This window comes from Danio rerio, chromosome 5 (assembly GCF_052040795.2).
Source record: "Danio rerio strain M-AB ecotype USA chromosome 5, GRCz13ab, whole genome shotgun sequence".
NCBI classification, from domain to species: Eukaryota; Metazoa; Chordata; class Actinopteri; order Cypriniformes; family Danionidae; genus Danio; species Danio rerio.
In genome coordinates, this window is record NC_141025.1 from 27,872,501 (window position 1) to 27,897,219 (window position 24,719).

The 24,719-nt window shown below is 36.2% G+C and overlaps 3 protein-coding genes across 29 annotated transcripts in view; 2 read left to right on the forward strand and 1 right to left on the reverse strand.

Annotated features, from left to right (window-relative positions):
• Window positions 1-24,719, reverse strand: part of lman2lb (lectin, mannose-binding 2-like b) — a 90,429-nt gene that overhangs the window by 35,857 nt on the left and 29,853 nt on the right. The window lies entirely within an intron of this gene.
• imp4 (IMP U3 small nucleolar ribonucleoprotein 4) lies at window positions 1,170-13,214 on the forward strand. 4 transcript variants are annotated; one of them, XM_087251684.1, is made up of 11 exons: window positions 1,170-1,207; window positions 2,907-3,056; window positions 3,138-3,242; window positions 9,200-9,308; window positions 10,557-10,640; window positions 10,719-10,828; window positions 10,985-11,117; window positions 11,213-11,367; window positions 12,542-12,636; window positions 12,716-12,789; window positions 12,904-13,214. In XM_087251684.1, the coding sequence occupies exons 6-11, from the start codon at window positions 10,733-10,735 to the stop codon at window positions 13,014-13,016; spliced, it is 666 nt and encodes a 221-aa protein (XP_087107810.1). In that variant the 5' UTR covers window positions 1,170-1,207; window positions 2,907-3,056; window positions 3,138-3,242; window positions 9,200-9,308; window positions 10,557-10,640; window positions 10,719-10,732; the 3' UTR covers window positions 13,017-13,214.
• Window positions 14,276-24,719, forward strand: part of araf (A-Raf proto-oncogene, serine/threonine kinase) — a 53,853-nt gene continuing 43,409 nt past the window's right edge. For 13 of the 24 annotated variants that reach the window (XR_015490049.1, XR_015490048.1, XR_015490037.1 and 10 more), the window contains exons 1-16: window positions 14,276-14,307; window positions 16,139-16,162; window positions 17,434-17,636; window positions 17,755-17,858; window positions 17,948-18,050; window positions 18,785-18,939; window positions 19,021-19,119; window positions 19,212-19,356; window positions 20,127-20,151; window positions 20,362-20,489; window positions 20,593-20,795; window positions 20,949-21,125; window positions 22,789-22,835; window positions 23,110-23,228; window positions 23,327-23,458; window positions 24,325-24,459. Coding sequence is in view for 3 of the 24 variants with exons in the window: in XM_087251587.1 (XP_087107713.1) it covers window positions 17,529-17,636; window positions 17,755-17,858; window positions 17,948-18,050; window positions 18,785-18,939; window positions 19,021-19,119; window positions 19,212-19,356; window positions 20,127-20,151; window positions 20,362-20,489; window positions 20,593-20,795; window positions 20,949-21,125; window positions 22,789-22,835; window positions 23,110-23,228; window positions 23,327-23,458; window positions 24,325-24,459 (1,680 nt within the window). In the remaining 21 variants the exon portion in view is untranslated. 24 annotated transcript variants of the gene reach the window in all.

The following is a 24,719-nucleotide window of genomic DNA, read 5'->3' on the forward strand; positions in this document are numbered from 1 at the left end:
TGTAGGATGCTCTTGTGTTTTGACAGATGCAAAGAAAACACATTTATTCCATTTTTTAGTACCAGCAGTCTAACCAGATCTTTTAAAAGTGCAATGTATGTTAATAAAAATAATCCTTAAAAATTCTAACACTAATATAGAGTTGGACAATGAAATGCCTGCTTTTTTTGCAGCCGATACAGCATCAATTAATCTTGGGCCAGATCACTTCATGATGCAGGTGGAGAAAAATGTTTCCTGACTAGCTCCTCCAAAACAGTCCAAAGTGGCTCAATAATATTTATATGACCAGAATGGTCCTCGGAAAGGACATACCCTTCTAACACAATTATTGAGCCAAGTGAATGCCATGATATTGCACCCCAAAGCACCCATGCTTTACTCTGGGCATGCAACAGTCTGGGTGGTACTGTACGCTTCTTTGTGGCTTCTCCACACGGTAACTCTACCAGATGTGGGAAAGAGCGTAAAGGTGGACTCATCAGGGAATACATGTTTCACATTGTTTACAGCTCAAGATTTGCGCTGCTGGCATTGGCACAAGTGACCAAAGGTTTGGCTGTAGCACCCAAACATCCCTTTCAGACAGCTTTCGCTTGCATCCAGTTACTTCTGTTAGATGTGGCTTGTCCTTCTTGGTGGCATAATGACATTACCCTGGATAGCATGGCTTTTGATCTGTCACAAAGACTTGCTGTCTTGGTCACAGATGTGCCAGTAAGACGTGCACCAACAGTTTCTCATCTTTGAACTCTGATACGTCACCTATAATGTATTGCAATTTTGCATTGCAAGATTTCAAGCAAAACTGTGCTATTACTCTGCTAATTAAACCTTCACACTCTGCTTTTATTGGTGGAATGTGCAATCAGTAAAGATTGGCCACCAATGGACTGGTCAAATTTAGCCACGAAACTTCCAACCCTAAATTGTCCAATGCTGCAGTTTCATTGTCCATCCCCTGTACCTTGCTGTTATGTTTGCTGATAGTAATACTGAATAAATAAAAATCATATCCTAAACTCAAAAAAAGAAAAAAAGAAAAAGAAAAAAGGAGGATCTATGAATTGTAAACAACTTGCTGAAATTGTGTAAACCATAGACTATGTAAAATGTAATCCTCAAAAAATGACTGTAGCGGTTCTCTGTAAACTTAAACGTAAACCACTGAGGAGAAGCACTTTAGCAGCATCTAGAACAGCAGCCTGTAAGTACATTTAAGATTTGTTTCAGTTGTTGTGTATGGTTTGAGGACTTGTTTCCAGCTGTTTGTGTAAAGTTGTAGGACATTTAAACTTGCTTTCAGTTGTGTATAATACTAGAAGTTGTTTAGCCACTGTTTCCTTGGTTACTATAAGAGCTTGTGTAGCGAACGCAGACGCGGTTCGCGTCGTCCGCCTCAGTTTCGGCCCTTGTTTTGACTCGGGAGGCGTGTCCAAACGCCAGGTAACCACTATATAGTGAGCACGGTAGCATTAGACGGCAGGAGAAGCACTTTAGCAGCATCTAGAACAGCAGCCTGTAAGTACATTTAAGATTTGTTTCAGTTGTTGTGTATGGTTTGAGGACTTGTTTCCAGCTGTTTGTGTAAAGTTGTAGGACATTTAAACTTGCTTTCAGTTGTGTATAATACTAGAAGTTGTTTAGCCACTGTTTCCTTGGTTACTATAAGAGCTTGTGTAGCGAACGCAGACGCGGTTCGCGTCGTCCGCCTCAGTTTCGGCCCTTGTTTTGACTCGGGAGGCGTGTCCAAACGCCAGGTAACCACTATATAGTGAGCACGGTAGCATTAGTCGGCAGGAGAAGCACTTTAGCAGCATCTAGAACAGCAGCCTGTAAGTACATTTAAGATTTGTTTCAGTTGTTGTGTATGGTTTGAGGACTTGTTTCCAGCTGTTTGTGTAAAGTTGTAGGACATTTAAACTTGCTTTCAGTTGTGTATAATACTAGAAGTTGTTTAGCCACTGTTTCCTTGGTTACTATAAGAGCTTGTGTAGCGAACGCAGACGCGGTTCGCGTCGTCCGCCTCAGTTTCGGCCCTTGTTTTGACTCGGGAGGCGTGTCCAAACGCCAGGTAACCACTATATAGTGAGCACGGTAGCATTAGTCGGCAGGAGAAGCACTTTAGCAGCATCTAGAACAGCAGCCTGTAAGTACATTTAAGATTTGTTTCAGTTGTTGTGTATGGTTTGAGGACTTGTTTCCAGCTGTTTGTGTAAAGTTGTAGGACATTTAAACTTGCTTTCAGTTGTGTATAATACTAGAAGTTGTTTAGCCACTGTTTCCTTGGTTACTATAAGAGCTTGTGTAGCGAACGCAGACGCGGTTCGCGTCGTCCGCCTCAGTTTCGGCCCTTGTTTTGACTCTCGAGGCGTGTCCAGCTGAATTCAATCAGCTAGTGCTTTGGGGTTATATAAACAACTAGTTCACCGCGGCAGCGGTCGCGGCAGCCTCGTGTGAAGACCGCCTCGTGTGAAGACCGACGAGGGTAAAGACCATCGACTCTACCTGTGCGACTCCACCGAGCAAAGACACCGACAAAGCACTTGAGTACTTTACTGTATTGTTTTACTTCACACTTATTTTTTGTTGTCAGTGCACTTTTATTATGTGTTTTCTAATTCCTGTTGTTACTAACACTCGCAAAACACGGGAGGTGCGCTGCAGGCGTAATCCTCACAACCTTCGTTCAATACATGTATCTACTATTTCACAACTCTCTCTCTCCGTGGGCCTCTGGAATTGTCAATCAGCTGTTAACAAGGCTGATTTTATTACCTCCATAGCTACATATTCTGACTATAATCTCATGGCTCTAACTGAGACCTGGTTGAGGCCGGAGGACACTGCTACACATGCTACTCTTTCTGCTAATTTCTCTTTTTCCCACACTCCTCGTCAAACAGGGAGAGGGGGTGGGACTGGACTACTAATTTCCAAAGAATGGAAATTTACTCTGATACCGTCCCTGCCAACAATCAGCTCCTTTGAATTCCATGCAGTCACCATTATCCACCCCTTCTACATAAATGTGGTTGTCATCTACCGCCCACCAGGTAAATTAGGTCACTTCCTAGATGAACTGGATGTTCTTCTCTCATCTTTTTCTAATTTTGCCACTCCCTTATTGGTGCTAGGTGACTTCAACATTTACGTTGACAAACCGCAAGCTGCAGACTTTCAGACTCTGCTTGCCTCTTTTGACCTAAAAAGAGCACCTACTTCTGCTACCCACAAATCAGGTAATCAGCTAGACCTTATTTACACACGACACTGCTTCACTGATCAAACAATAGTAACTCCACTACAAATATCTGATCATTTCCTTCTGTCTCTCAACATCCACATTACTCCTGAGCCGCCACACACTCCAACACTGGTTACCTTTCGCAGAAACCTACGATCTCTCTCACCCAATAGACTATCCACCATTGTTTCAGACTCTCTTCCTCCATCTCGCAAACTCACTGCACTTGATTCGAACAGTGCCACTAATACACTCTGCTCCACACTAGCATCATGTCTAGACCGATTATGTCCTCTTGCATCCAGGCCAGCCCGTGCCAGTCCTCCTGCACCCTGGCTCTCGGATGCTCTCCGTGAGCATCGCTCAAAACTTCGGGCTGCAGAGAGAATTTGGCGGAAAACTAAAAATCCTGCACATCTCTTAACATACCAAACTCTTCTGTCCTTTTTCTCAGCTGAGGTTACTTCTGCAAAGCAGACGTATTACCGTCTAAAAATCAACAATGCCACTAATCCTCGCCTACTTTTTAAAACATTTTCCTCCCTCCTCTATCCTCCTCCTCCACCCGCATCCTCCACACTTACTACTGATGACTTTGCTACATTCTTCTGCACCAAAACTGCAAAAATCAGTGCTCAATTTGCTGCACCTACAACAAACACGCAAGATACAACACCAACACCACACACACTCACCTCTTTTTCTCAGCTCTCTGAGTCTGAGGTGTCCAAACTTGTGCTATCTAGCCATGCAACCACTTGTCCACTCGATCCCATTCCCTCTCATCTCTTGCAAGCCATCTCTCCTGCAGTCATACCAACACTGACTCACATAATTAACACATCTCTTGACTCTGGTTTATTCCCCACTACATTTAAGCAGGCTAGGGTAACCCCACTGCTAAAGAAACCCAACCTGGACCATACGCTACTTGAAACTACAGACCAGTATCCCTGCTTCCATTCATGGCCAAGATTCTGGAGAAAGTAGTGTTCAATCAAGTCCTGGACTTTCTTACTCAAAACAATCTCATGGACAACAAGCAATCCGGCTTTAAGAAAGGCCACTCAACTGAGACTGCCCTGCTCTCGGTCGTGGAGGATCTCAGACTGGCTAAAGCAGACTCTAAATCATCAGTCCTCATTTTGCTGGACTTGTCAGCTGCTTTTGACACTGTCAACCACCAGATCCTGCTATCTACGCTTGAGTCACTGGGCGTTGCGGGCACTGTTATACAATGGTTTAGATCTTACCTCTCTGACAGGTCATTCAGGGTGTCTTGGAGGGGAGAGGTGTCCAACCTACAGCATCTAAACACTGGGGTACCTCAAGGCTCTGTTCTTGGGCCACTTCTCTTCTCCATCTACACATCATCTCTAGGACCAGTCATCCAGAGACATGGATTCTCCTACCACTGCTATGCTGATGACACCCAGCTATACCTCTCTTTTCATCCTGATGATCCCTCGGTTCCAGCTCGTATCTCAGCCTGCCTGTTGGATATTTCACACTGGATGAAAGATCATCATCTTCAGCTGAACCTCGCAAAAACGGAAATGCTTGTAGTTTCTGCCAACCCGACTCTACACCATAACTTTTCAATCCAGATGGATGGGGCAACCATTACTACATCCAAAATGGTGAAAAGCCTTGGAGTAACGATTGATGACCAACTAAACTTCTCTGACCACATTTCTAGAACTGCTCGATCGTGCAGATTTGCACTCTATAACATCAGAAAGATCCGACCCTTCTTATCTGAACATGCAGCTCAACTCCTTGTTCAAGCTCTTGTTCTCTCCAAACTGGATTACTGCAACTCTCTACTAGCTGGGCTTCCAGCTAACTCTATCAAGCCTCTTCAACTGCTCCAGAATGCAGCAGCACGAGTTGTCTTCAATGAACCTAAACGAGCACATGTCACTCCGCTGCTAGTCCGTTTGCACTGGCTGCCAGTTGCTGCTCGCATCAAATTCAAAACTCTGATGTTTGCCTACAAAGTGACTTCTGGCCTAGCACCTTCTTATCTGCACTCACTTCTGCAGATCTATGTGCCCTCCAGAAACTTGCGTTCTGTGAATGAACGTCGCCTCGTGGTTCCATCCCAAAGAGGGAAAAAATCACTTTCGCGAACGCTCACGCTCAATCTGCCCAGTTGGTGGAATGAACTCCCTAACTGCATCAGAACAGCAGAGTCACTCGCTATTTTTCAAGAAACGACTAAAAACTCAACTATTTAGTCTCCACTTCACTTCCTAAGCTGCAATTGCCTCTTTGAATATCACACTAATTGTACAAAAAAAAAAAAAAAAAAAAAAAAAAAAAAAAAAAACACTTCCCTTCTTAGACTTTACAGACCTGAAACTTGCCTTTAGTACTTATTCATTGTTGCTCTTAGTTGTGTAAATTGCTTCCTTGTCCTCATTTGTAAGTCGCTTTGGATAAAAGCGTCTGCTAAATGACTAAATGTAAATGTAAATGTAAATGTTCTCAATTCCAGTCTTTGGGCCTGCACACTTTGTATGTCTCTCTTATTTAACACACACAAGGATCAATTCATGGATTCTCTGCTAATGAGTTGATGATCTGAATCAGGTGTTTTAAGTAAGCAAGACATGCAAAATGTGCAGGGTGAGGGGATCCAGGAACCGGAAATAAGAACCACTGGCTTAGATAATCTAGATTAGCCTACATGTAATCCGTAACTACCCAGCTCAAAGTAGTAAGTAAACAAACACAAGATAGATGCAAAGACAAGATTTCTTGGCAAACTGACATCAAAGGTGTTTGTGCAGCATGATGTTGTGGGAAAAAACTATTTCCTCCATTTTGATCTTATTGCCATGTCTACCGCAGACACCACTGGAACCACATGACTACCGAAACTAGTATTGAGACTTTCTTTGACGGTCAAAAACATAGAAAAATAGCCTATTTTTATCTTTGATGCGAAACTCTTAATAACATTATGTGTATCTCAAAGATCATTATAAGTTGAATTATAAATTATAAACATCAACTAGTGTGCAGCATAAATGTGTACACCCAATTTTGAAAATTAATGTTTTTGTCCATTTCTCAGTGAATATAGGCAATGCATTTGGGTGCATTTAAACCAAACAAATTTATTTATTAAAATAATTTTTTAGTCACCAAACATATTCAGAAATTGCAAGATAATGCAATTGAAAAAAAATCTACAAAATATGCATTTTTCCCTTTTTTTCTTCTCTTGACTTTTCCTCTTTTTAAAATTTGTATTTATTATTTTTCTAAAACGTATAAATTTAAATGTACAAATTTTTGGACCGTTAAGTTAATTTGTTAGATCAGCTTCAGATTTGGCTTCAGTTCTGACTAATCTAATGCACACATATAATATTGTACAGCTTTCTACTAAAGATATGCATTTAAAAGAGATTTGTGAAGGTTGTGCTACTGTACTTATATATGCTGAGCACTGAATGTTTCAACTACTATTTTGTCAATCAATATGGCAAGCCATTTTAACATAAATACTCTTACATAAATGCTGTATAGTCATAATTTTATTTTTGACTAGTCCAAATTCCAATATAATTTCCAAAAATCTATTTTATATTTTTGACTTGTTTTAACTGGAATAAAGATATCTACAATGTGGTTATGACTAAGGCGCGTTATGTGCATTAAATATGTCTACAGCGTTATTGTGACTAGTCCTAAATATACTTTTGGGATATTTCAAATTCTAATTTTACTAGCAGTAATAAAATGCTGCTAGTAACTATTTTATTTTTAGATATCTCTAGTGTTTGACTTGTCATTACCAAACTAGAGATATTTAATTTAATTTACCATATTCAAGAGATATCCAAAATACAATTACAATAATTTAGCACTAGTCAAATTACTTTTATATCATGAATTGGACCTTTGGAACCAGCTAAATGTAAATAGGAACCATTTAATGTAAATAAAATTGAAATTCTTCTTAGTCAAAACTCATTTAAAGATATCTCTAGTTTTATTATATAGCTCAGTCTGGTGAGCTGATATCTGCATTCAACTTTGTGACTTTGAATAAAGTCATGTAGTTATATGTTATATTAACATTCTGACTATTCAAAATCATTTTATGGATACCTAAATGATCTTTTTGCACAGCAAGTTCCAGCCACCATAAACCTGTAGTAAATGGTCAATGTGATTCATGAATTTCATACAGACCCATTTGTATTTAATTTAATCAGATTACAGTCATTAAAATAGACTGCAGCATTAATTTAATTGTTCAGGTGTAAAACAAGATGACAAGACACAGTACGGGAGCACAGAAACTCCATTGAAAATACTATGGTAAATTAAATTTCTAAGCAAGACACAGAACAATGGAGTTTAAAACAGTGCTTCTTATCCGGTCTGAGATTCACTTTCTATCGTACAGTATATCAATCAGGCAGTGAATTTGATTTTTAAATAAAACAGATCTTAAACTCTGCGATTTTGTAATGGCAGTTGACATAACAGTTCACCGGAAGTGTTTGAGGTGGCTTACTGAAAATTAAAAGTCCATGACGAGGTATATTTTCGAAATATGAATGAATTTTTTTTACAGTATATTTAATGGAGAGCTGAGGTAATCACGTCGCAGAACGATTTGTACTAGGAGCAAATTCAGATATCTCTAAATATATTTGAGATCAGTCAAAACCAATTTCAAGAATTTTCTTTTTACCTTTGAGGATGTATGATGTCAAATAATATCTATGTCATATGCCAGAGTAGTTGATGGTTCATTCTGCTGCGACCCTGATAAATCAAGGATTAAGCCAAAAGAAATGAATAAATTATTAAAAATGTAAAAACAATTAAATAAATAATAGCTTTCCCAAATATAATCAAAATACATTTACAGGCCTATGTGGAATCTGTTTTCTTACTAGAACATTTATGATTGCAGATTTCTCCAATTGTCATTCGGACTAGTCGGATTATAACATCGTACGTCACAATGCAATCGTTCCGAAATACCTTCATTGGTCAGAACAAAGCTTTGTTTAAGCTAAAACGGCTTGCCATAACTTTATTTGTATTGTGCCGAGAACTTTTATTTTGAAAGACCGCGTCATGCTTGCTTGTTGTCTAACAGGAAGTCGTGATTGTAGACCGTGAGGCAGAATTGTCACGTGTAGTTTCTCAAAATGGTTAGTACAACTTAAATATAATGTATTTATTTTATTAGACATGTTTGAGTTTCGCATTAAATTCATTTAATCCGTTTTTCCTCTCGCGCTTCATACATAAGGGGTTTATGATGCCAATATTGTGGCTTTTTACTTGTGTTATAGTGTGATCAAGCTCTAACTTACAATGAAGAATGATCAGTATATAAACCTAACGTTATATTAAAAGTAGGATTTTGTTCCCTACCCAGTGTAAAAATCGGTACAGTTATTTATTCATGTTAATTGATTCCCTAAAAGTAAACTTAATTTTTTTTTCAATTGTTCTATAATTGTAGCATAACGTTAACGTTAATTGTCTTAAAATATTTGCCAATAATATACTCTCTGTGAAGATCATTATATATTGTGACATGAGCATATACAGTAGCTATATTTGGTCTTGATAGCTACATTGCTTGCTTTTTATCTAATGCAGTCCAATTTTGCAGTAAGCATTTCATGCATATGATTTCCCATTAAGCACTATATTCAACTGGGACAATTTCAATAGATCAAGTGAGACCTAGCTTTATGTTAAAGTGTAATTTTATTTAAAATCAAAATTGTCCTTTTTAACTTGCTATTTATCAAAGAATCCTGCAAGTCTTGTAGTTTCCTCAAATTCATTTCAGCAGCACATCAGTTTTTTTTTTTTTTGGTTGAAATGTTTTTCAGCATATTAGAATAGTTTCAGGATCATGTGACGATGAATTAATTTTATTTTAATTGTTTCTTTTGCCCATAGCTGCGACGGGAAGTGAGACTGAGGAAGGAATACCTGTACAGGAAAGCCCAGGAGGACAGACTGCGCACTATTGAAGAGAAAAAACAGAAGCTCAAGTCTGCTTTAGATGGTCAGTTTCCAGCAGTAAATAGCTTGTCTAGGGATGCAACGATTTTAGATTTTGGTTGTACGATTATAGTCTGAGGAATAATCACACATTCACGGTTATCACAATTATTATGCGTTCATTAATATTAAAACACTACTAGTTTAGAAAATCACATGGACTCCTTATATTTTAAAGTGTTGTTTACTGCTGCTCAGTAAACAATTAATACAACACAAAATAATAATAAAAAACAAACAATTGTCCATTTCTTTTTGGACTTATAAAAGAAAAAAATAATAAAAAATAAATAAAAGAAAAAAAGATTTTGACTTTTAAACATAAGTAATAATTTTACACTAATAATAAATGACAGAACAATAAATAAATAAATTAAAATAAGAATAAATAGAAAAAAAAGGATTTGTCCAATGTAAATCTTAGCTACATATTAGCTCAGTGTTTCCCTTTTAAAGAAAATAAATGTAGTCAAAGGCTGCTGAGCCTCAGTCTGAAAGACGCTTTTAATCAACTATATTATGAACTTTTATTGTATTTCATTTTGTTCTCCTTGTAGTAGAAATGTGTATATTCCATACATATTATAAAGCTGACTGGTCTGTTCTTGACTGGTCTAGTGACTTGCAGTGCACTAGCGCCGTTCTTTCAACTAGGTGTGCCTGGAAATTGTAAGCCCATTGCTGTCAATATGTGCGCAAGAAAAGAAAAAATGAACTTTCTGCCCCAAAAGGTGCGATATGTGAATAACCGTTAGTTAACCTCAGCCATAGTTAAAGGTTCCCGAAACCGCTGAATACTTTTTTGAGATTTTAACAGAATTGTGTGTGTTGAGCATCAGTTAAGACAATGTTAGCACCTGTCAGCTTTTATTGTGAGGAAAACTGGATAACTTTGAGCTTTTGTCGGCTAATTTCAGCTTCCGGGTTTAAAATGATTTTTGGTGCGGGATCAAAATCGGAGACATTGTGCAAAACTGCAAGTGCAAAGATGACACGTTGGTTTCTCATTATTATTCATAGCTGAGTTTTCTTATCCTATGAGAAGAGACTGCTTCTTAATGATTCATGACTGTTGGCATAACTTTTTGTTGAAGCAGTTTTGTTCCGTGCTGAAACGCGGTGTTGAGAAGCCTTTACGATTAATTAACCGTGACGAATTAAAGCGCAGTTGATAGTGAAATCGGTTAATCGTTGCATCTCTAAGCTTGTCTAATGTATTTTGAAATTGTCATATTTTAAACTTCTCTTGCAGAAAATCGTCTGTTACCTACTGAGGTTCGAAAAGAGGCATTAGAAGTACAGAAACTCTTGGAGTTCGATGATGAGGGTGGAGAAGGTGACTTTTTCTCTCACGTATATCAGAATTGAGTTTCATCTCTTACTGTATTTAAACCTATTTATTACATTATTTAAGGTGTTAGTTCTCATATGGATGATGAGTACAAGTGGGCAGGAGTGGAAGACCCCAAAATTATGGTTACAACATCCAGAGACCCCAGCTCCAGACTCAAGATGTTTGCCAAAGTATGTTAAATCGTATTATTCACATTTGACACGCATGAGGAAGTACTATGGTTTAAAACACTTGTACTTATGCAGGTGTTTTGCATATAGTGACGTATAGGAAACCAATATCTACAGACTGTGGTTTATTTAGGTATTTTTTGTTTTGTTTGACAGGAAATGAAGCTAATGTTTCCGGGGGCCCAGCGTATGAACAGAGGAAACCATGAAGTTAAAACTTTAGTACATGCGTGCAAATCTAATAATGTCACTGATCTTGTTATAGTTCATGAGACCAGAGGTCAGCCAGGTATGGGCTTTTATGCTGTATCGTACTTGTAAGTCTACTTTCATATCCCTCTTGCAGTTTTTGCTCAAGGTATTTATGTCTTCTTGTTCTTTTAGATGGATTGGTGGTGTGTCACCTTCCTTTTGGGCCAACAGCCTACTTTACCATGTATAATGTGGTAATGAGACATGATGTTCCAGACATTGGCACCATGTCCGAAGCCTACCCTCACCTCATCTTCCACAACTTCACATCACGTCTTGGACGAAGAGTGAGTTGTACACCCTGAGAAATGATAATAAAATGAGTTTCTCATCTGCATAGCCGTTCAAATGTTTGGGATCTGTATGATTCCAAGAAAATGAATACTTTCAAACCTTTATGACTTTCTGCCTTCTGTTGGACACTAAGGAAGATATTTTGAAGAAAGCTGAAAACCAGTAACCATTGACTTCCATAGCAGGAAAAACAAAAACTATGAACGTCAGTGATTTCAGATTTTATTTAAAATATCTTATTTTGTGTTAAACAGAAGAAACTACGATGGAAACACTTTAAAGGAACAAATTCCAGTATGCGCATTAAAGTCATGTGATTTTATGATAAGAGATCATGTGATGATAAAAATGTGTGTGAATGGATAAATAAGGAAAGCTGACCACATTGTAAAACATCTGCAATGTTGTTGTGGTCATTCTAAAATATCTTAACCATTTCAGTTTTAGTGTTGTTATATTATTAATTACATACAGAACTGCCAATTGCATCTCTGCTCCACGTCTCATGCCTTTAAACGCCACCACATGGCAATTGCATGTTGGCATTTGTCTTCTGAGGTGCAAGTCATTTATTAAATCAAGAAAAGATTGATGCAGCTTCTCCTACTGCAGCAAATTTTGTTTTTACTGTTGATATTTGAAATATCAGTTAATGCCAGTTCAGGAAGCGACGATTTTATTCTCTTTGACTCACTGGATGAAAACGCTGCTTTTGCTCATAAATTTAATTAGCATCATTGAAGGGAAACTGGCTAATGAAGACTAAAAATTTAGCTTTAAAAATCAAAGTACTAAACTTCAGTTTAAAATATATTAAAACCGTTATTTTAGTTGCTTTTGTAGTAACATTTCTATTGTATGTGTAATAACATTTAACTGTATTTGTGATTTAAATGAATACAGCTCTTTAAAACGACCCCAAACTTTAAAAAAGCTATGTTATATGTTCTATTCTATTTATATTTTAAATAAACAAATATCATTAATGTCTTGATTATTGTAATGATACACAGTTGTCAACATTTGAAGTGGACCTTAATTTTTTAAAAGTCTTAATTTTGATAAACTTTTTAGATCCACTTCGTATGCTGTAGTCTAGGCTCAATCGAAGGTCATGCACATTACAATAAGCTTTGTAATGTGAATTATTATTTGTTTTTTTTTTAGGTGTCCAACATTCTAAAGTATCTGTTCCCTGTACCCAAAGAGGATAGCAGACGTGTTATTACGTTCGCAAACACAGATGATTACATCTCTTTCAGGTGAGTTGTGCTTTAACTGCTGTATCAATGATTCTGAGCAAAATAAACATAACGACTGTGGAATTACTTAATGTTGCAGACACCACACTTACAAGAAAACTGATCACAAGAACGTTGAGTTGACAGAAGTTGGACCTAGGTTTGAAATGAAATGTAAGGAACTTTTTTTTTGCGTGTGTGTGTAAATTTGTTTGTATTTGTGCAAAATGGACACTTGTGTTGCACATTGCTCATCTTGAATTAATATCATGTATTTATCATTTTCAGTGTACATGATTAAGCTGGGCACGCTAGAGAATGAGAGTACTGCAGATGTTGAATGGCGACACCACCCTTACACACGCACTGCCAAAAAGAGGAAATTCTTGAGCGTGGAATAGGCAAATGTTTCTTCAGAAACCAGTTTTGTCAACATGGACATTTTATTTTCAACTGCACAGTGGTCTTTTTCCATTTAATCGTGACATTTAAAACAGAGAAATTGATTTCAATACAAAGATATTGTTTGCTTGTCTACACTTCCCCAAAATAAATCTTTTGTACAGAGGTCACACGGACATTAAAAGAAACATTCTTTACTTTTGTATTATGCATTTTTAATTATCTTTTGAGGCAAGACACTGCAGGCAGTACCACTGTTGTGCTTTCAATATTATGAAAAGAAAACTGATCACAAGTTTTTAATTAATTTTACTTTATCAATTTGTGTCTGTAGATTTCAGTTACGATTATTTTTTTAAAAGCTGCTTTCCCAAAATGATGATTTTCTCCTGCACTGAGGCACAGATCTCCACTTCACTAGTATTTATATAAACCAAATAGTGTTCAAGTCTATATTCTAAAGGTTTTTAAGCATGTGAAATGACACGAGGAAAGGTATGTTGACCCATACTTCTAATTTCTACTCTGTATTTATTTAACTCAACCAAGTGCACAAACATGATAGTACAATAGATATATGAGCATTCATATCGCTGCAGCACATGGGGAGCAGTTGGGGGTTCAGTGCCTTGCTCAAAGGGTCTCACCTTAATTGTGGTATGAAGAGTGGTTCATTGGGCCATGATTGCTCCCAAAGAGACAATGCAAGATACATTTTTTCCACTGATATTTTCATATAAAATGAACCTACTTGTGTACAAGGTTTTATCAAAAGAAATAATGATTTAAATAATTGTACTATTCTGGCTGTTCATGTTTTATGACATTATAAAAATAAACCCCTGAAAACATTAGACGGCAATATTTTACAAAATTAACAATTTTGGACCTGACCTGTTCAGCTTTTTGAGATACAAATGTAATAAATCAGCAATTTAACCTTTTGACTGGCAGTGTATGCCTTAATCTCTTGATTACTTAGTATAACGTTGCTTTTGTCTTTGTGTAAAACATGTTACTCGTACTCATTTTGAATAGTACATGAAGAACGTAACTGAGCTCTGGCCTGTAGGTTTCTTTACTGCATGGAAAAACTTTACATTCGTCGACCGCAGCACAGCACACGCCCCTTTTCATTCCCTTGCTACAAAGTAGCAAGGTAGGTAACCAATGAGCTTCGCGATTCACAGCCCTCGACCAATCAGAACGCGACATTTCGCTGTTCCGCTTTCCCTGAAATTCTTTGCTGATCCGACTTGAGACTGAGAGAATTCAAGATGGCTGTCTCAGGTGAGTATTTACTCTGGAGCAAAAAAATGCAAATTGAGGTTCACGAACAGGCTGTAGTTTGCAAAAATACTAGTCGCAGTTGTAAATCCCGATACGTCACATAGCAGCGCTTGAATAATCTGGTTTAGCAGTTTTTCTAAACTTTTAACCCGCATTAGCAACAGTAACGTTAGCTAGCTAGCAGCTAGTCGTCTAATCCCTTTCCGCCTCATGAAAACAGCATTCCCTCCTTCACCGCGAATAAGGCACCTGACAGGACTTAGGGAGCTATATTTGGCTGTTATGCTTTTATACTTCAGTCGTAATAATCACCGTTGTCTCGGTAAAGTGAGCAAGCCAAATCTGCATGGCCTGTGTTCTAGGAGAAGGACAGAGAAAATGATCAGACACATCACTGTTTGCTAAACCCAGCCAACTCATCTCCTCTGCAGGCTCCTGCACATTTCTGCGGTCACACTTTCAGGAGGGGAGGTGTTTGTTTAAAACATTTATAATTCTCTTTCACCTCCTGTTGGGGTGTCACCTGATTGTTAGTTTGCCAAAGTCAAGTGTGTTGTGTAGGTTAAATGTTTTATGTATATATTATTAACGTAATAATACAATATGTATGTATGATTCAGACATTGTGTAATTCTACAACTTATTTGCATATTCAGTGTGCGTAATATTATATTAATAATTGTGTAATAATGTAATATAACATGTGTATGTTCATATAAATGTACCATCTGCATCAAATTTAAACTGGGCAGGGTGTGTAGTGTAATACATGTATTGGCTATTTATACATGCTGATTTAGGAAGCTCACAACACAGTGTATTATTGTGAAGTGAATGATGGTGCAACTGCAGTGGTGTTTTTCCAGTCTGCACAACACTTGTGGTTTAGGGTTGTGAAGATAGTGTATGCTGCATTATATATCATAAAACGTAACGTTCAATTTGGAGTACTTGTTCTTACGTGTCTGGGTTAAATGGCTTTATTTGAGAGTTTGATAGCCTTAAGACGAAAATTATAGTGTTTAATTATAGAGCAATATCTTCAAAGAAGTTTTGGCGTAATCTGATCCTTTAAATGAATTTATGTCTACATCTGTTTCATGTTAGTTTTATTGCACGAAAATACTCTAAAGTTTGCAGTGGTCGTCTTTGCTTTTTCCTCAACTCTGTGTTATTTCAAACAGCCACGCCTGGAGAGTTTTATTGTTGAATTTAGATTTGGAAATTGAACTGGCTTATAGTTTTAATGCTTGACTGTACGTTGTCTGACATTCAGCTTGCACTTTGCTTGAACTGGTTTGTGGGCACATCAGCAATGATAATATCTAGTGATGATGAGTTTGTTTACTGAACCACCAAACCCAAAATGAAAGTTTTCATTTAGCCAGAAACAAACTTTGAAATTAACATTTTGTAAATTAAATTTGTTTTTGGTCAGAAATTGAATGTCAATTTAAAAAATCTTCAATATCCAGCCTTCTAATGATAAATCTGCTGAATATATTATATACATTGCTGATTTTTTTTGTCACCCTGACATAGACACGTGCTGATAATCAATAATCCAATAAATCGTGACAATAAACATGCACAATATTATTATCAAGGGCACTTCAAAATACAGCGAATAATAATTTATTATTAAACTTAAGTAACTTTGTGTTAATGTTAAAAAAAACTTTTTGAGATTCTTCTGTTGAACTTTATAAAAGTAATTTTGAAGAAAGCTCAAGCTGTAACCTCTGATTTCCACAGTGGGAAAAACATACTATGGGAGTCAATGGTTACAGGTTTCTAATACTAACAAAAATTTCTTTTTTGTGTTTAACAGAAAATCAAATGGTTTGAAATAAGGGTAAGTACTACTATCCTATAATCTGGTCTACCACATACTAAAACATAAAAAAATTGTGACTTTTTGTATTACTATTATTTCATGTATACATTAATCATTAATTAACTAAAATCATGATGATAAATACAAAAGCTTTGATTAATATTAAGTGATGTTGCTTTCTTATTTAATGCCTAAGAATAGCATGATAAAATGAAAATTTGTTATTTTATTAATCAGAATTAATGTATAATAAATGGTGGTTGTGTTTTTAAACTAGCACTAATATAGTAACTGTAATGAAATAATTTCTTACGATTTATTTTAATGTGTTAACTAGCGTTTACTAATGAGACCTTATTATTAAGTGTTACTTATGGTGCTTTTGAATCTTTTTACACTTTTTAATATGTTTGAAGCATTTGTTTTCTCTGAATATGTATATGCAACATGCCAAAACGCTACGTATGTATTTGTAATTATACTTGTTAAGGTAAACTATTATGCAGCTTAGGTCAATGTCATGATGATAATAAATCTATATATCGATAAAAGCTTCAGCAAGTAGTTGCAATGAGAAAATGTGATGCCGGCCTAAGCCTGCACTGACATCATCCACACTGCTGACTGGATTACCGGATTGTTGTAATAAAACAAAAAAGCATATACAGTAGCCGCGGTGTCCAAACTCTGTCCTGGAAGGCTGGTGTCCTGAAGAGTTTATCTCTAACTTGCTTCAACATACCTGCCAGGAAGTATCTAGTAAATCTAGAAAGAGCTTGATTAGCTGGTTCAGATGTGTTTGATTAAGGATGGAACAAAACTCATCTGGACATCGGCCCTTTAGGAGAGAGTTTGAACACCCCTGGTATTCAGGGTATGTGGTTATTTTTTAATTTTAAGATTAAATAAAGTTCTTAATTTAGATTAGATTAAAGTTTGTAAATCCAAATCAAATCAAAAATCCTAATATAATTTACATTGTATATGGCTCATATTCAGCGTGAGCTTTGCACATTAGCATAACCATAGTTTGATATCACAGAACCCGTAATTAACTATTTCTAAAATAATTATTTGGAACAGTGCTAGGCATTTTACCATTCGTCTTTGTTTTTGTTTTTTTAAACCCTCAGTAATATCTTGTCATCATTCGTTTATCTATGCCCAACATTTTTTGCCTGACCTTTTAGTATTCACATCTGTTTAATGGACTTGTTTTTATGTCAACAGACATTAATGGAAGGTTTTATTTGTGTGTTTTGGCACTAACACAATGTTGTCCATCTCAGGCTCCAGATGAGGGCTTCCTCCTGCATTTGCCCCGCTGTGTAAATCTTTGTGAGTGTCAGTGCTGCCAGTCCCTCACTGCCCCATCGGAGACACCATGTCCAACACTTCCTCCTGTTCCTCCTCGGGGGAAACCAGCCCGGACGATACACCCCGAGGTGGAGGCACCATCCGCGTCTACCTCCCTAACAAGCAGCGGACGGTGGTGAGGCTTCTTTCACTCTTAATTGTTCTTCATAAATATTTGTAACAGCTTACATAACCTGTATATGTACAAATGTAGTTGTGTGCTTGTGATCATTCCCATCTTTGATTATGTTCAGGTAAACGTTCGGCCTGGGCAAACTGTGTATGATAGTTTAGATAAAGCCCTAAAAGTCCGAGGCCTAAGCCAGGATTGCTGTGCTGTCTTTCGCCTGCTTGAAGGGTATGTGTCCCTGGGATAGTAGCATTTAAAGTGACAAATTATTTGGTAAAGTTTCTGTTCAAGGGATATTTGTCTTTGTCTTTTGACAGCCGGAAGAGACTTACAGAATGGGACACTGACATCACACCCCTCGTGGGGGAAGAGCTACTGGTAGAAGTCCTGGATGATGTTCCCCTTACCATGCACAACTTTGTAAGTGTACTTACTTCATGAATTGAACCAGTTAGGATACATTTTCATTGTTAAGTCTATTTTTTTTTCAAATTAGTTAGAATTTTAAGGACTGTTTAATTTGTTAATATTACATTTAGTCTTATGCATTACATTTGGTATTTTAAAATAATACAAATAAACAATGTTTTTGCCCTGCATCTATTAACCTTTACTATTAATACTGTGTGTGCTATACTGATTTACTTATATAATGTCTTGCTGCACTGGTTTGATTCTAATAATCAGTTATAACAACTTTAGGAAGTTTGGGGTTGACTTGTTCATGTTATGTATTATGAAGAAAATAAATAATTTTAAATCTGTTGCTACAAGGTTTGATTTCAGCACAGTTTTAAAAAATATATATTGTATTCTCTTTTGCTTAATCTGTTTTGTTAAATATTACAGCTTAACTAATTTAGGAGGTTTATATACCATTTATGTCTTTTAATGGTAAAGTTCAAGTTTTGAGTGTTTCATGATCAGTCAGAAATCATTATCAAATGCTGACTAGAGGCTTAAGAAATCATTCTTTATTTTTGTCAATGTTATAAACGGTTATTCTGCTTAATATTTTATGATCCACATAATTTTGTAATGATTTGCTAAATAAAAAGAAACGTATAGAAGTTGAGATAATGTCAAATTAAATATCTTACTGTTGTTCACTTAGTCAGCCAATCAGCATCATCTTTAAATGTTTGTATTTACAGGTACGTAAAACGTTCTTTAAGTTAGCATACTGTGACTTCTGCCACAAGTTCTTATTCAACGGCTTCAGGTGTCAGACATGTGGATATAAATTTCACCAGCACTGCAGCAGTAAAGTCCCTACAGTATGTGTGGACATGGACACAATGACAAAACGGTATGTTATTCATGAAAGTTTCTGCCTTGATGTACACTTGTCTTCATTTTTGTCACTTAATTGATGTTCTTATCCTGTCAGGTGTGTTAATAATACAGAAGACTGCCCTGCGATATTGATATATCCGGCCACCAATTCCATATCGCAGAGCGACCTACCTTTAACCTCAGATTCTCCTGGGTACACCTAATCTATTCTTACATTTATCTATTGATCCCCAAAGTGAAATGTAGAAATAACTTGCATATCCTCTTTTTGTTTTACTATTTTAGAGGGGAGCTGCCGTCTTCCCCGTCAAACTTCTGTTTGTTCATTCGAGGAGAGGACGGTCAGTCTCTCCAGAGGCATCGATCAACCTCAACACCCAATGTTCACATGGTCAGCACGCTGGAGCCTGGCGCTGCTGGCCTTTTGGAGGTTAGCAGCCAGACTAAAAGCTCAAATCCACATCTCTTGATGTTCTCTCATTTTGACATTGTTTTAAAGGAACAGTTCGCTTAAACATTATAGTCACTCTCAATGTTTTCTACTAAATCCAAAATGTGGTGTAAAGTAATGTTTTTTTTTCATATTCAAATTGCCATGTCTAAAAACAATAACAAAGACTATTAGCATATATTGTTTGGAAAAGAGCATTGTCGACTTTGTGCAACACTTCCGTTTTTGTGTCGTATTAAAGATGGGGTGTCATACAAATTTGAAATTACAAGAACGTCAAGAGGATTTTAAAAGGGATAGATTTCTTTACACCTATCATAACTTTTATTTTTTGTACCTTCATCTGCATCATGAATTAAACATGCTCAATGAATCATAATATTCAAACATCCTTCATTCTGAACTAATATATATATATATATATATATATATATATATATATATATATATATATATATATATATATATATATATATATATATATATATATATATATATAACGGCCAGTTCTGAGCACTTTGTTTTTGACCTTTTTTTTCTCTGACCATGACTGCTCTTACCCTGAGGCATGTTTATCTGGTTTGGAACACAGTGAGTGTACATGCATTTTTAGGTGAACTGTCCCTGTACGCTACCAAATTAGACAAAACTTTACATCACAGAATGTGTCTATGGAGGTTCTGCATGCCTCCTTGATCATTTCTCCATTGCATGTATTTATTCATTTTTTCCCCCTCACTCTCATTCAGGAGCCATTCAAAATCAGCACAGTGGGTGAGTTTTTTTTTTTTTTTTTTTTTTTTTTTTTTACTTTGTTCAATTAACCATTGCTTAGAGCACATGTTTTTTTCTTTTTCCACACTCTCACATAACACTACAAAAAGTTTAGTTTGTTCTCCATTTCTGATCACAATGACGCATCAAATTACACTTCTATATAAATGTTTGTGTGTACTGGTTCTCATCTTCTAGCGTCGTCCACAGGGTACGAGTCCTCTCCCAAACCTTCCACTAGCCCACCCCACCTAGGGTCGCCAGGAAGAAAACCCCCCAAATCCCCTTCTGAACCCAAGGAACGAAAGCAGTCCTCGTCTGATGATAAAAAGAAAGTGGTGTGTTTTTATTCATCTTTATTTTCTGATACAAAAATGATTCTGCTTATTTACAATCAGCCTTTTCAAACAAAAAAAATATATAATTGTGGTGTCATTGAAGCACCGGGGAGGTTACAGAGACTCCAGTTACTACTGGGAGGTGCACCCGCGGGAGGTGTCCATGTTAAAGAGGATTGGAGCAGGCTCTTTTGGGACCGTCTTTAAAGGCAAGTGGCATGGAGACGTGGCCATCAAAATTCTTAAAGTGACAGAGCCCACACCGGAGCAGCTCCAGGCCTTTAAAAATGAGATGCAGGTTTTACGGTGAGTCGTCAGTGGGATTTAGAGCTTCACAGAACATCTTTGATCATTAGTAAGCAGTAGTTTGCAGTAATGCTGCTTAGTTACAACAGTAATGTCTTTAGCTGCTACAACCATTGAGTGTTTCATTGACTATATATCTGTTTTGTTCTACAGAAAAACACGCCATGTAAACATTCTGCTGTTTATGGGCTTCATGACAAGGCCTAATTTTGCCATTATCACACAGTGGTGTGAAGGCAGCAGTCTGTATCGCCATCTGCATGTCACTGAGACCAAGTTTGACACCATGCGGCGCATTGATGTTGCTCGCCAAACAGCACAGGGCATGGAGTAAGAATATTAAATTGTTTTCTTTTTTTTCTTCATTTCAGCAGTATAAGTTTAGTTCTTATCTTGCATGCAGAATCTTTGCTCTTTAAAAAGGCAATAAAATGTGATATTTTAAGTACATTTAAGTAAGACTTTAAAAATGCTTTTTTTTTTGGGCAAATCATATTTTATTTGCCAAAAGGTACATTCAGTTAGTTAAATGGTTAAGGTTTTTAATTTGTAAATCTTAACTTGATAATAATAATAAATGTTTTATGAGCAGCAAACCAGCTTTTTATGACATTGGGTGCTTCTATGAGCTTTTGCCTTCACAAAATGCATTTCTATGATTTTAATAAATAGTAAAATAAGAAATTATTTTATTATATTATCAAGATAGATGTAGCCTTGGTAAGCTTAAAGCAGGGTGTCCGTGGGATCTTAAAGTCTTAAAATGTCTTAAATTTCATAAACTAAATTTTAGGCGTTTAAAAAGTCTTAAATTCACTGAAAGTTTGTCTTGTAGGTCTTTAAATAATTGTAAACAGGTTTTAATTTTCCTATGTCTGTGTAAAGCTACCCAACACCCATACAATCGCCAACAATTCATCTCTATAGAACTTTTAAAAAATTTGTTTGTAACAATTTACAATTTGGTTTAATTATCGTCCTTACAATAATTAATGTTTAAAAGTTCTCTGTGTATTTATAGTCCATATATGGTGAGGAGGCTGACTGTTGTGCGTACATTTTAGTGTATTATAGTTTTTAAAAAAAATAGTTATTCTAGTTTATTTTTTTAGATTTTATTGAAAAATATGCATGAGTACTACTAGGGTTAGCTTGTTTTGCCAATTTAATTAAAATATTTGGTTAATAAATAACAAATTATAATATAAAAAGTCAGATTTTTTTTTATATAATGGTCTTAAAAGTCTTAAATTTAACTTTGTGAAATCTACATAAACCCTATTAAAGATAGAGATAGTCGGTCAGATAGAGATTAGAGATAGTTCCCCCAAAATTTATATTCCGCCATCATTTACTTATCCTTCTCTTTTTTCAAACTTGTTTGAATTTCTTTCTTCTGTTGACCACAAAGATGTGCTGCAGAGGAAAGTTTGGGAAAAATTGCTATTGACTTCCATAGACTTCCAAATTTCATCAGAATATTTAGTTTTGTGTTCAACTGAAAAACAAGTTTATAAACTTTATAACCATTTGAGTATGAGCTAACGCTAAACTATCCTTTTAAGGATCTTAAATCTCAAAAGAAATATAAGAACTGTTGAAAAGCTACTTCCAAAATGAAAAATACCATTACATGCTGATCATTTATTGGTTCTTCACACCCAGGCTAACTAACAATATATCATTAATGCAATATCAACAATGGTGGCTAAGAATGGTTGCTATTTGCATCATGAATAACTGATAGTGATAGACTGTGATTTGAACTTGTAAAAGCACACTTGCAACTTCCTAAAATAAATTTGAGGTGCTCCGATCAGAAAATACCTCTTACATTTCAGAATCCCAGAACACACTTGCACAGGAAAATTCACATTTCCAGAAATGCACTAATGCTTTATGATTGTCCCACCTTTTATGTAAGCTCTTTATACAGAGCTTTGGAAACTTTATTCTTACCTTAAGCTTTAACTTTGGTTGCTTTTCTTGACAGTTATCTTCACGCCAAGAATATCATTCATCGGGACTTGAAATCTAATAGTATCCTTTCCATAATGTATTATGTATTGCCTGTATTGTGTGAGAGATCTGTTGCAGGATGGATCACATTCGACCCTTTTGCTTTCAGTAGATGTCATTATTAGTACCACATCTGTTAATAGTTGTTTTAACATGCATTTTTAGTTCAAACGGGTTGTTGTGGATATTAATGAAAAATCTTTTGCAAGGTAAGGATTTTTTTTTATAGTTTTCCCCCTACTAGTATAGTTATTTTAACTGTGTTCTGCATGATATTCTTGAGCTCTTGTGTCAGATATCTTCCTGCATGAAGGCTGGACAGTAAAAATCGGTGACTTTGGCTTGGCTACAGTAAAGTCTCGCTGGAGTGGCTCACAGCAGGTCGAACAGCCCAGTGGCTCCATCCTGTGGATGGTGAGAATCAGTCACCAAGCATCAATAAATCTTATACCTGGTAGCTTACTGCATATGTCAAGTAGTTTAATGCTTGTAACACTGTTGTTGTTTCTCAGGCTCCTGAGGTGATCAGAATGCAAGACACTAACCCGTACACCTTCCAGTCTGATGTGTATGGATATGGAGTGGTGCTCTACGAACTGATGTCTGGGACTTTGCCTTATTCGAATATCAACAACCGCGATCAGGTCTGGCATTGGTCATCATTGCTTTGACAGTTGCAGGAATTTCTGTATAGTTTCATGAGTTTGTAGCTGACAGTTGTTCAGGCAAAAATTAAAATTATGTCATTTACTTGTAGTCAAATTTACATTACGACTTTTTTTTTTTCTTAAATGGGACTTTTTTTTATTTATTTATTTATTTTTTAAGTCTACTAGACAAGATTTTTATACTGAGAACACTTTGATGGTGTTAGACCTGGCTCAAAGATGTAACATTAAGGGAGATGACACAGCGAAATACAGTCAAACATAATATTTATTCTAACACAATTGAAAATAACATAATCAAAACATTAGTATCAGTGGGTTCAGTCAGCGTGAAGGGCAAATGAATGGATGCAGGACGTTTTGTCAGTGTTAGTGCGTGGATGCAAAACAAAACATAATGACACAAATTGGAGCGCAGTTCTGACCAACTTTTCAAACAATAAAGGAACAGCGACCCTAAAGAACTCTCGCTCTGCATTTAAATCGACGACGAGCATCAGGTGCGCTGAAGTCATACAACAGACAAAAAGATACAAAAACAGACCAAAACAACGCAGTTCTAACAATGGATGTTTTTTTTTTATCATTTATTGAACTGAGGCATCATATCTAATGTTTTTAATGTAAAATGTTTTATTTCTCTTATTGAATATGAAGTTGTTATGCATGTCTTTATCTATATTAATCTTTCCATGAAAAGCCATACGTTTCCGATGTGGCAATAAATAACAGAACAAACAACTATTTCTGGTATGGAAAACAGGAGAAGTGTTTGTGTGTTTAATTTATGAAATGCTGTGTTTGATTTTTTTTTTTTTTTTTTTTTTTTTGTCTTCCTGTAGATTATTTTCATGGTGGGTCGTGGTTACTTGTCTCCAGACCTCAGTAAATTATACAGTAACTGCCCGAAATCAATGAAGAGGCTCATCATTGACTGTCTGAAATTCAAACGGGATGAACGGCCTCTCTTCCCACAGGTGAGAATAAACCACAGCTGTTCTTTGTGTTTAGGTCAAATCCAGGCTCACGAGAAATCCTTCCCTGTCAAACTGTATTTTTGCAAAAACAATTTACATTTCCTGTTGCATGTCACAGCTTTTTTTTTGTTGTTTTTTTTTTTTTTCAAAGCGTTATCAGCGATGTTAAAAAAAAAAAAAAAAAAAGCAAGTTCAGTTTTCTCAGAAATACAACCTGACTGTGGCAATATTTTTTTGCACTTGTTTCAACCATTTGAAAA